Here is a 13,013-nt window from a genome sequence, read left to right on the forward strand (position 1 = left end):
CTCAGTCCTCTGGTTCTCAGAGATCTAAGAAAAGTTAGAAAATCCCCTTCCTCTTCAGGCAAAGTTAAATATTAGCAATTATCAAAGTGAAAAATATATATGAAAAACTACACTGTTTCTAAAATTAAAAATCATTTCTGCATTTGTTAGTGTTACCTGCTTGATAGCTCTGACATTGGACATTCTCGATCCTGACTGTGATCTGTTGTTGCCAGTCCTTTTCGTGTCTGCGCAGCAATACTCCTCTAGCCCATGCGTTCTCAGGAGGGGCAGTATTGCCCTCACGGGCCAAAACTTGTTTCTTAGGGGGCAAAAAAATCTGAGATACTACAATGGCTGTGGTTTTCTAAAGAAGCTCAGCATATACAATGTATATTTATGAGTTTTATCATATATAAAAAGTATATCGTAAACATTAAAATTTCATTGGGGGCAGAGCTTGTGACTAGGGAAAAAATGACTTTTTAGGGACCTTACTGGTAGTGATAATGAAGAACACAAGGTGAGCAGCACGTCTGTCCCTGCCTGCCCTCACCGTGCTCACTCACTACCAGACATCTACTCCCAGCTGCACTTGGCCCATTTTCCACCTCGCCGTCATGATGCTTGTATTTTTGGCATTTCAATCTCATGTAGCTCCCATTGAGCTAATCAACTGCACAGCAGAGTGTAGAGCACTACTTTTTTAATGCAAAGAACAAATTGCAGTATTACATTGCAAAGAGTTTGGGACCTGGAAATATTTTAAAAATGAAACTAACAACCCTCCCCTTTCTACAACCTGAAGTACCCCAAAAACCATGTAAGGATTTTATTTGCTGAATACCACCATTTTATTTAACAGAATTCTTATTTTGCAGGTAAAAGACCTCATGAGTGTGGAATCTGTAAAAAGGCATTTAAACACAAACATCATTTGATTGAACACATGCGATTACATTCTGGAGAAAAGCCCTATCAATGTGACAAATGTGGAAAGCGCTTCTCACACTCTGGGTCTTATTCTCAACACATGAATCATCGCTACTCCTACTGTAAGAGAGAAGCAGAAGAACGTGACAGCACAGAGCAGGAAGAGGCAGGGCCTGAAATCCTCTCGAATGAGCATGTGGGTGCCAGGGCATCTCCCTCACAGGGCGACTCGGACGAGAGAGAGAGTTTGACAAGGGAAGACGATGAAGACAGTGAAAAAGAGGAAGAGGAGGAGGATAAAGAGATGGAAGAATTGCAGGAAGAAAAAGAATGTGAAAAACCACAAGGGGATGAGGAAGAGGAGGAGGAGGAGGAAGAAGCGGAAGAAGAAGAGGTAGAAGATGCAGAGAATGAGGGAGAAGCAGCAAAACCTGAAGGTCTGATGAAGGATGACAGGGCTGAAAGTCAAGCAAGCAGCTTAGGACAAAAAGTAAGCGAGAGTAGTGAGCAAGTGTCTGAAGAAAAGACAAATGAAGCCTGATCGTTTTTCTAGAAGGAAAATAAATTCTAATTGATAATGAATTTTGTTCAATATTATCCTTGCTTTTCATGGAAACACAGTAACCTGTATGCTGTGATTCCTGTTCACTACTGTGTAAAGTAAAAACTAAAAAAATACAAAATACAAAAAAACACACACACACACACACACACACACACACACAAAATAAATCCGGGTGTGCCTGAACCTCAGACCTAGTAATTTTTCATGCAGTTTTCAAAGTTAGGAACAAGTTTGTAACATGCAGCAGATGAGAAAACCTTAATGACTCAGAGAGCAACGATGTAAGAGGTTAAAGGAAGCTGATTAATTAGATATGCATCTGGCATTGTTTTATCTTATCAGTATTAATTATCACTCTTATGTTGGTTTATTCTTAAGCTGTACAATTGGGAGAAATTTTATAATTTTTTATTGGTAAACATATGCTAAATCCGCTTCAGTATTTTATTATGTTTTTTAAAATGTGAGAACTTCTGCACTACAAAATTCCCTTCACAGAGAAGTATAATGTAGTTCCAACCCGTGCTAACTACCTTTTATAAATTCAATCTAGAAGGTAGTAATTTCTAATATTTAGATGTCTTAGTAGAGCGTATTATCATTTAAAGTGTATTGTTAGCCTTAAGAAAGCAGCTGATAGAAGAACTGAAGTTTCTTACTCATGTGGTTTAAAATGGAGTTCGAAAGATTGCCATTGAGTTCTGATTGCAGGGACTAACAGTGTTAATCTGGTAAGGACAGCAAAATCGTCAGAATCAGTGTTTGTGATTGTGTTTGAATATGTGGTAACATATGAAGGATATGACATGAAGCTTTGTATCTCCTTTGGCCTTAAGCAAGACCTGTGTGCTGTAAGTGCCATTTCTCAGTATTTTCAAGGCTCTAACCCGCCTTCATCCAATGTGTGGCCTACAATAACTAGCATTTGTTGATTTGTTTGTTGTATCAAAATTCCCAAATAAAACTTAAAACCACTGACTCTGTCAGAGAAACTGAAACACTGGGATATTTCATCCCTTCAGTTCCTCAGTATTGATTTTATGTTAATTGACTTTCAGAATTTCTCTACAGAAACGAAAGGGAAATTTTCTAATCTGCTTTATCCATGTACTTGCATTTCAGACATGGACATGCCATTGTTATTTGACTCATAACTGTTTCCAAATGTTAGTTATTATGGACCCAATTTATTAACAACATTAGCTGATTTTTACCTATCAGTATTATTTTATTTCTTTTAGTTTATAGATCTGTGCAACATTTTTGTACTGTATGTCTTCAAACCTGGCAGTATTAATACCCTTCTTACTGACATATGTACTTTTAGTTTTAGAAAACTTTTATATTTATGTGTCTTATTTTTATATTTCTTTATTTATTACACAGTGTAGTGTATAATACTGTAGTTTGTATTAATACAATAATATATTTTAGTATGAAAATTTGGAAAGTTGATAAGATTTAAAGTAGAGATGCAATTGGTTCTCCTGCATTGAGATTTGATTTAACAGTGTTATGTTAACATTTATACTTGCCTTGGACTGTAGAACAGAACTTAAATGGGAATGTATTAGTTTTACAACTACAATCAAGTCATTTTACCTTTACCCAGTTTTTAATATAAAACTTAAATTTTGAAATTCACTGTGTGACTAATAGCATGATGCTCTGCAGTTTTATTAAGAAATTAGCCTAACCATAAAACTCTCATTTCCTTAGTAAGCCAAATTAGGATTACCTTCTATAAACAGTGTTGGGAACAATGTTTAACATTTTGTGCCAATTTGTTCCTGTATTCATGTATGTAAGTTACAGATCTGACTCTTCATTTTTAAGTTCCTTGTTACATCATGGTCATTTTCTAGTTTTTTACCAGACTCCCCCCCATCTCACAATAAAATGCATCAACAAGCCTGAACTGCTGTCATTCTTTTCATCATTATCAGTATTTTCTTTGGAAAATTGTGAAATGGGGTACGTTGTCATCCTGCATTTGATTCATCTTGAGCTGAATTTGGGTAACACTAAATGTTTTAGACAGTCTCCACTAAATTATGGATTTTTCTTGTGGCTAAATGTTTCTGGAGAGGTCAGAGTTGACAAAACCTCTTCACAGGTTGCTCCTTCTTCCTGAAATCCTTAATCCTCCACATCTCATGCTTCAGGTCATTTCAGGGAAGCCCGGGTTTAGATGCCTTTAGGACTCTCTCGGCTCCTGCACTTCTGTCATCATACCTCTGATACTATTATTTCTATTCCTTCCCCACTAGGAACAGGAACCACGTTTGTCACAGTCACTCTCATTCCTCACTGCCTAACAGGGTTCCTGGCACAAGTTGGGACAACAGATATTTGTTGAATAAAAATATAATTTGCATGTTTTGGGGGCTCAGCTATGTTCTCACTTTTTTTGCTTCTAATTCCAGAATATATATGTTAAATGATCCTAATAATTTTCTTATAAGTCTTATTAAACATTAGTCATAATAGACATAATAAATTATGCCTTCTTTTTCTATTGCCTTACTATTTTGATTTTTTGAAAGTGTATTTCTAAGTGTCTTCCTGGTGCTTAACCTCATGGTATATGGCACAGGTATTTGCTGGCTTGTGGACATGACTACCTCCAATAGGAGTGATAGGACCAATCCTAGTCGGATCTCCTTTTGTAGAATTCACTTCCTTTTCTAGGACCCCACATTCCTAGGTGCTTGTTACCATGTTGCCTGATTTCTCCTGTCACTGAGAGCAGCTACCAACAAACAGATTCACTGAAAAGGATTAGGAACTAAGAATAAACTCTTAGGAGGCATCCACGCTGTAATATAAAGCTCAGTGAGGGCAGTGCTTGATATGTATGGATAAATGGCTAATAAAGGAATTTACACATTACCAGAAGTTTTCAGAAGGAAAATGTATGTGGACCTTTCCCAGTATTCCCTCATATGACACACAACAAAAATATTAGCAGGGCCATATATTATTTATTCATGCCATGCACAGGTATTTCACTACTATCAAAATGTTCACAAAAGCCTCATAAAAAATACAAATAAAGACCATGTGCCCATGAACACATGCATCTTAAGTAGCAGAATGAGGATATGAACATAGGCTTATCTGACTCCAAAATCCATCATCTTTTTTTTATTTTTTTTGAGACAGGGTCTTGCTCTATTGCCTGGACTGAAGTGCAGTGGTGTGAACATGGCTCACTGCAGCCTCAAACCTCCTGGGCTCAAGTGATTCTCCCACCTCAGCCTCCTGAATAGCTAGGACAACAGGCATACACCCTGTCTTTGTTTGTTTGTTTGTTTGTTTGTTTGTTTGTTGGAGAGTTAGGGAGTCTCACTGTTTCCCAGCCTGGTCTTGAACTCCTGGGCTGGAGGAATCTTCCTACCTAGGCCTCCCAAAGTACTGGGATTACAGGCGTGAGCCACCATGTTCAGCCTGAAATTCATGCTCTTATCTAGCCTGGATCACATCCCACATGAGAATAGTTGACAGTATCTCAAGCTTCGCCTTGAAGCATATGACTAGAAAATATAAGACCAATATACATTTCATAGCCTGGTAGAAAAGAATGGATGGGGAATGACATTTTTCAAATCTGTGCAAACTTAAAAAGAACTTTGAAAAGGATACTATTAAAGTGCAGTGATTATGTTGACATGAAAATGTAACCTTAGAACAGATTTCATCTCTTCCTATCAGTGGGAGAATATATTAGGACATTCAATATGTGAACATTGTCCTCTGCTCTAGTTCACATTCTATTCAACAATAGCAGAATACACACCTTTTTCCTAACACATGGTACGTTCATGAAGAGGGACCATACTATGGGCCATAAGTCAACTCTCAGATGTAAAAGAATTGCAAATATTTTATTTGACTACAAAAGAAACTAGAAATCAGTAAATCAAATGTATCTCAAAAATCCCCCAAATTACTGGAAAGTTGACAATACATTAGCCCAGATGTGGTTAAAACTAAATTATAAAATACGAGCTAAAGGTGAATACAACATATCAAAACTTGTAGCTTGCAGCAAAAGCAGTGAATATAAGAAAATGTATAGTATTAAATGCTTATATTAGAAAAAATAAAGGATTGAATCTTATCTAAGCTTCCATCTTAAGAAATTAAAACAAAATTAAACCCAAACCAAGCAGGAAAGAGGAAATAATAACAATGGCACAGAAAACAAAATAGAGTAAATCAATGAAATCAGAATCTATTTTTTAAAAGATTACTAAAATTGATAAACCTCTACCAAGATAGATCAAGGAAAGGAGAAAAGAGATACAAATTACTAACATCAGGACTGAGAGAGGCACATCATTACAGAGCCTATAAGGAAATATTATGAACTTTATGCCAGTAAATTTGTCAACTTGGATGAAAATGACATATTTCTTGACTCAAACTACCAACACGCACTCAAGAAGAAATAGATAACCTAAATTTCTATTTTCAATGGAAATTACATTTCTAGTTAAAAATCTTCCCAAAAAGAAAATTCCCAGCCCAAACAATTTCACTGGTGAATTCTCCCAAACATTTAAGGAAGATAACTGTACCCATTCTACACAAACTCATCTATAAAATTGAAGAGGAGAAAACACTTCCCTCTTCAGCCTGTAAAGCCAGCGTTAACCTGATACCAAAACCAGACAATGATGTTACAAGAAACAAATCTACACATTGATGTTGCTCATAAACACGGATACAAAAATTATTAACAACATGTAGGAAATCAATTTGAACCATGTATCAAAAGGAAAATACATCACGACCCAGTGAGATTTATCCTAGGAGTGCAAGCTTTTTAAGCATTCAAAAATCAGTTACAGATGCTTCTTCCCAGGGGTTACAGCCCAATAAACCCATCACAAGTTTAAAATACCATGTCAAAGATGCATTTAGTATACCTACTGAACGTCATAGCCTAGCCTAACCTAACTTAAACATGCTGAAAACACTTAATTAGCCCACAGTTGGGCAAAAACATTACACATAAATCCTATTTTATAAGGAAGTGTTGAATGCTGGCAACACAGTACACTGTGGAGTATCAGTTGTTTACCCTCGTGATCACGTGGCTGACTGGGAGCTGTGGCTCACTGCTGCTTTGCAACATCACAAGAGTATTGTACTGCATATTGCTAGCCCAAAAATACATCAGAATTATGGTTGATCAAAAAATATTTTGATCAAAATATGGTTGCTATTGAATGTGTATTGCTTTTGCACCATCATAAAGTTGAAAGATTATAAAGTCAAGTCATCATAAGGCAGGGGCCATTTGTAGTGTAATTCACTGTATTTACTGCATAAAAAGAAAAAACAATCATCTCAATAGGTGTGGAAGGAGCATCTGACAAAATTCAACACCAAGCCATAAATGTTCTCAGCAATCCAGGAATAGAAGGGAGTTTTCTCAACCTAATAAAGAGCATCAACAAAAAACCTATAGTTAACATCATACTCAGTGTGTAGGATTTAATGCTCTCCCCCTAAAATTAAGAACAAGGTAAGAATATCTGCTCTCACACTTTTATTGAACATCATACTGGAGATTCCACCCAGGGCAACACGACAAAAATAAATGAAGGAAATACACATTGGGGAAAAAATAAGTAGAACTTTATTTGCAGATAGAGTGGCTGTGTAGAAAACAAGGAATTCGCAAAAAACTAGAAAAGATAAATGTAAGGTTAGAAGATACATGGCCATTATGCAAAAATCAATCATATTCTATCTAGTGATAAGAATGGAAATTTTTTAAATATCAAAAGTATAAAATACTCATATTTAATAAAATATGGGCAAAACCTGTACTCTGAAAACTACAAAATGTTGCTGGAAAGAAATTAAAGATGCAACGAAAATTGAGAGATACTCTATGTTCATGAATCAGAAGACTCAATATCATTAAGATGTCAATTCTCCCCCAAGATTTATTGACTCAGTGCAATTGCACTAAAAATCTCAGCAACATATTGTAGAAATTGACAGGCTGGTTCTACACTTATATGGAAATGCAAAGGACATCAAGTAGGCAAAACAATTTTGAAAAAAAAAAAAAGTTGGAGGACTTACATTTACACTACCTGATTTCTGGAGTGATTTTTATAAAGCTACAGTAATCAAGACAAAGTTGCGCTGGGTGTAAGAATAGACATATAGATCAAGAAAACAGAAATAATAGTAGAAAAAAGACCCACATATACATAGTCAATTGATTTTTGCCAAATGTTTCAAGGTTTAAATGGTGACATGATCGTCCTTTCAAAAAGCAATGCTGATATTAGATATTCATATATTAGATATCCATATGAACTTGATTCTTACCTCATGGTATGTACAAAAATTGTTTCAAAATGGATTATAGACTTAAATACAAAAGCTAAAATTATGAAACTTCTAGAGGAAGATAAATTCTTTGTGATCTTGAGTTAGACAAAAGTTTCCTAGATAAGACACTAAAAGCATGAATCATAGAATTGTTGGACTGGACTTCATCAAAATGTAAATCTGTTAAGAAGATACCATTAAGAAAATCAGAATGGGGGCCGGGCACCGTGGCTCACGCCTGTAATCCCAGAACTTTGGGAGGCCGAGGCAGGTGGATCACGAGGTCAGGAGATCGAGACCATCCTGGCTAACACGGTGAAACCCCGTCTCTACTAAAAATACAAAAAATTGGCCAGGCGTGGTGGCGGGCGCCTGTAGTCCCTGTTACTCAGGAGGCTGAGGCAGGAGAATGGCGAAAACCCAGGAGGCGGAGCTTGCAGTGAGCCGAGATCCCGCCACTGCACTCCAGCCTGGGCGACAGAGCGAGACTCCATCTCAAAAAAAAAAAAAAAAAGAAAGAAAAAGAAAAAGTAAAGAAAAGAAAATCAGAATGGGATACACAGATGGGGAGAAAATATTTGCAAAACGTATGTGCATACACCCAGGAGACATTTAAAACATATCTACAAGTCTATATATGAATGTTCATTGCAGCACTACTTATAATAGCCAAAAAATGTAAACGATCCAAATCCATCAATTGATGAAATAGTTAAAAGGTAATATATCCATACAATGGAATACTATGCAACCTTATACAACATAGATGAATCCTAATAAGTGAAAGAAACCAGTCACAAGAGTACATATTCTATTATTCATTTATATGAAATGTCCAAAATAGGCAAATCGACATAGACAGAAAGTAGATGAGTGGCTGTGTAGTGCTCGAGGTGGGGAGAGAATGGGGAGTGACTACTAATGGGTGTGAGTTTCTTTTGGGGGTGACGAAAATATTCTGAATTAGATTGTGGTGATATTTGCACAACTCTGTGAATATACTAATCCATGTAATTATATATTTTAAGGGGTTAACTATGGTATGTGAACTGTATCTTAATAAAGCTGTTAAAAATATGTGTTTATACATGTCGAATATATAAAGAATGTCTAAAAACTCTTACAACTAAATAAAAAGAAGAAAACACTATTTTTTAATTGGGCAAAATTTTAAACAGACACTTTACAAAAGAAGATATACAAGAGAGAAATAAGCATATGAAGAGATGATCAACACCGTTAGTCACTAGGAAAAGACAAATTAAAACATACACTGGCCCGGGTGCAGTGGCTCACGCCTGTAATCCCAACACTTTGGGAGGCCAAGGTGGGTGGATCACGATGTCAGGAGTTCAAGACCAGCCTGGCAAATATGGTGAAACCCCGTCTCTACTAAAAATACAAAAATTAGCCGGGCGTGGTGGCAGGCACCTGTAATCCCAGCTACTCAGGAAGCTGAGGCAGAGAACTGCTTGAATCCGGGAGACAGAGGTTGCAGCGAGCCAAGATCTCACCATTGCATTCCAGCCTGGGCAACAGAGCGAGACTCTGTCTCAAAAAAAAAAAAAAAAAAAAAAAAAAAAAAAAAAAACAGCATGCTATCACGACACAACCAATAGAATGGCTGAAATTTAAAAGACTGTCAGTAACAAGCACCAAATGTTGGCCAGGATATAGAGCAACTGGAACTTTCATACAGGGCTTATAGGAATTTAAAATGGTAAAATAGTTTGTCAGTCTCTTATTAAAAACCCACATATTTAACATACAACGCAAAAATCTCACTCCTTGGTATTCATCCAAGATAAATGAAAACATATATCCACCTGAAGAATTGTATTAATATGTTCATAGCAGTTTTAGCAGTTTTAGTCATAATAGCCAAACTGGAGATAGCACAAATGTCTATCAACCAGTAAATGAATAAACAAATTGCATTATATCCATGCAACGGAATACCACAACAATAAACAACAAACAACATGGATGAATATCAAAAATAGATATGCTAAGTGTAACATGATGGTGTGGTGGCTATATAGGTAAACAAATTTGTCAAAACTAAACAAATTAGCCTGTTTAAAATCACGGGGGTTTTTTTTTGCATGCAGGTTATAGCTCAATAGAGCTGATTTTTAAACACACAGGAGAATGTATTAAGACAATCAAAAAATGAATTCAATCCCTGAAGCTATAAGAAAGCAAAAGTTGCAGGCGCAAACAAAAATACAAATGTACTTTTACATAAAAATAATCTGATTTTATTCAGAAGAAGGTCGGTATGTTATTCTAAAGTTAAGTCTTGGGAAAACATTTTTAACTTTAATCTGCTTTATAAATAATAATTCCATACAATGAATTATCTCATTTAGTGACTTTGCTCTACATTTCACAAGTTACCTTTGAAAACTATCCTTTCTGAAAGCTAAGCATTTGTGAGTGTAACTTGTTGGGATGTTACTTTGGCTAAGATAGACATTCTAATGACATCTGCTTTTAGATGTTGGGTTTTTTCTCCTTTTTTGGCCAAAGTAGATTTAATTCTACACAATATCTAAACTATAGAAAAGGTTACAGTGCGTCAGAATAACAGAGGTATATAATTTAGAATCTGGAAGACAGATTATCCTTTTTGATGTCAACCTCACATAACCCTCTTTTTCTTTATTAATTAAAAACAGACCAAAAGTACTTGTTTTATATTCTAAGCATAATAGTAAGCACTCTTTTTAGGTTCTAATAATACATTTTGAGTTTTGTTGCCCTTTTTTGTTCAGTAAATCATATTTCTGTTATTGGATTAGATTTGCTTTTCTTTCAGTCTTAGAATACTAGAAGGTGGGAAGGGAGAAAATATCTTCAGTACAGGCATCTTCAAGGCCAATTACAAGTTACATGTTTTTAATCATCGGTATCTTCAGAAAATCCTGTGTTCTACTATTGCTGAAACCCAGACCGGTGATGCTGTCCTCATGTCATCTCTGATTCAAAGACTGTCCAGAGCATTAGGTCAGTTCTGGAGCTACTCCAAACCTGGATTACTGGAGGGAAATAATTTTCAAACTTTTGAAAAAGGAGATGGAAATCCAATGTGTGAAGCATGTATAAGAAGAGCTGTTCTGGTGGAAGAGAAAGAGATGGGGCAGAACTTGAACCTAGCAGTTCGTGTTCGAGAACTGTTTCCTACAGCACACATTCCTGGGGACCTGGGGGTGTTCACTGAGTTCACAACCCCTGGAGCTTCTCCAGACCTGCCCTAGATTGGCCCAAATGTAAGCCAAGATCTGAACACCCAGACTACTGAGGCAGGCCTGGCAATGTATACTGACTTGACATTCACCTGAGATGCTTATGCATTTGAAAAAGACAGGATTTTAGAAATACAGTGACTTTTAGAAAATGCTTTCCTCAAGAGTATAGTTAATTTTAGATGATGATAGCATAAAACTCATTTTTAATATTAGAAACTCAAGAAGTTTTTGCTTTCCAGATCTTCAGAATAAGGAATTACGGCTAGAAAATGTTCAGGGTCATCAATATAAAATCACCAGAAATCCTATGAATTACGCACAATAATTTCATCCGATGAACATGATTCCCAAAGTAAACAAATCATAGAGCTTGTGTCAGTATTAACTCATATAATTTTTCATCAGTGATTTTGTTTTTCACAGACTTAAATGAGGGGAAATTTTCTGCTTCAACCTACTTCTCAGATATACTAAAATACATGGCAAGATCTATGAAAGTATGCTTGGAAAAGTAGACGAAGAACTCTAAGACCATGTGTGTACCTGTGTGTGTCTCTATGCACACATATACACATGTGCTGACACATACACAAGTATACATCAACTTATTGTTCTCTACTAACAGGTGATAAGGACATCTAGCCATCCCAGGAGGACAATCATATCTTAGCTTTGATTCAGCTACACAAACAGAAGCTGAAAAAAGTAGAAATATGTAGTCCTCATCAGGTGTCAAGGTTAATACTGGAACGCTGTAGGTATCCGCTGTGTGTTAGGAATTACTTACAACGTTCCTATGAAGTGGACAGGGTAGTGGAACACAAATTCTGCAGGTAGTAACTACTCACAAAGCTGACTCTTTCAGCGAGGCTCTCTCTAGAAGCCACTGAGGGGCCTATGATGAAATGTGAAGATTGCTTTACTCTGGCACATGTTATCGAGGGAAGGCTGACAAACAAACAAGGTTGTAATAGATGTCTTTCCCCTTCGTTGAGGCAGGCACTAAGTTCAGAAGAGAGCTAGTTCTGCAATAGAACAAAGAGAAGAAACTTGCTGGCCAGTGGTGATCAAAGATTCTCAAAACTATTATTTCTCTTTTGGGATTGGTATTTTTTTTATTGTGGTAAAATTTACCATGTTAACCATTTTTAAGTGTATACACTTCATTGGCACTAAGTACATTCTCAGTGTTCTGCATTCATCACCCCCATCCATCTCCAGAACTTTTGCGTGATTCCACACAGGAGCTCTGTACCCTTGAAATACTAACTACCCCTTCTCTCCTATCCCCAGGCCCTGGTAACCTCTATTTTACTTTCTGTCGCATGAATTTGCCTATTCCAGATATTTCACATAAGCAGAATCATACAATATCCTTTTGGTTCTAGATTATGTCACTTAGCATAGTATTTTCAAGCTTCACTTATATTGTAGCATAGGTCAGAATTTCCATCCATTTTGTGTATACCACATCTTGTTTACCTATTTATATAGCACACTGCAGCTTCAGACTCCTCCAGCCCCTGCCTTCTGAGTGGCTGGAACTACAGGTACACACCATCATGACCAGATAATTTTTTATTTGTTTTTGTACAGAGTCTCTCTATGCTGCCAAGGCTGGTCTTGAACTCCTGGCCTCAAGCAAGCCTCCCACCTCCGCCTCCCAAAATACTGGGTTTACAGGTGTGAGCCACCTTATTTATTTTTTGATGGACATTGAATTGTTTCCACATTTTGACAACTGTGAATAATGCTGTTATGAACATGGTTCACAAGTATCTGAGTCCCTGCTTTCAATTTTGGGGCATGTGCACTCAGAAGTGGAATTACTAGATCATATGATAATTCTAAGTTTAATTTTTTGAGGAACTGTCTAACTGTCTTCCACAGTGGCTGCACCATTTTACATGACCTTCAGCATGTAA

The 13,013-nt window shown here is 36.5% G+C and overlaps 1 protein-coding gene across 8 annotated transcripts in view; it reads left to right on the forward strand.

The window, feature by feature from the left end:
• ZEB1 (zinc finger E-box binding homeobox 1) overlaps nt 1-3,395 on the forward strand; it is a 185,041-nt gene extending 181,646 nt beyond the window's left edge. For all 8 annotated transcript variants that reach the window (XM_050805608.1, XM_050805609.1, XM_050805611.1 and 5 more), the window contains one exon: nt 861-3,395. In XM_050805608.1, the coding sequence (XP_050661565.1) occupies nt 861-1,453 (593 nt within the window). In that variant the 3' untranslated portion in view covers nt 1,454-3,395. The remainder of the gene's footprint in view (nt 1-860) is intronic.
• The last annotated feature ends 9,618 nt before the right edge of the window (nt 3,396-13,013 follow it).

The sequence above is a fragment of the Macaca thibetana genome, chromosome 9 (genome assembly GCF_024542745.1).
Source record: "Macaca thibetana thibetana isolate TM-01 chromosome 9, ASM2454274v1, whole genome shotgun sequence".
Taxonomy (NCBI): domain Eukaryota; kingdom Metazoa; phylum Chordata; class Mammalia; order Primates; family Cercopithecidae; genus Macaca; species Macaca thibetana.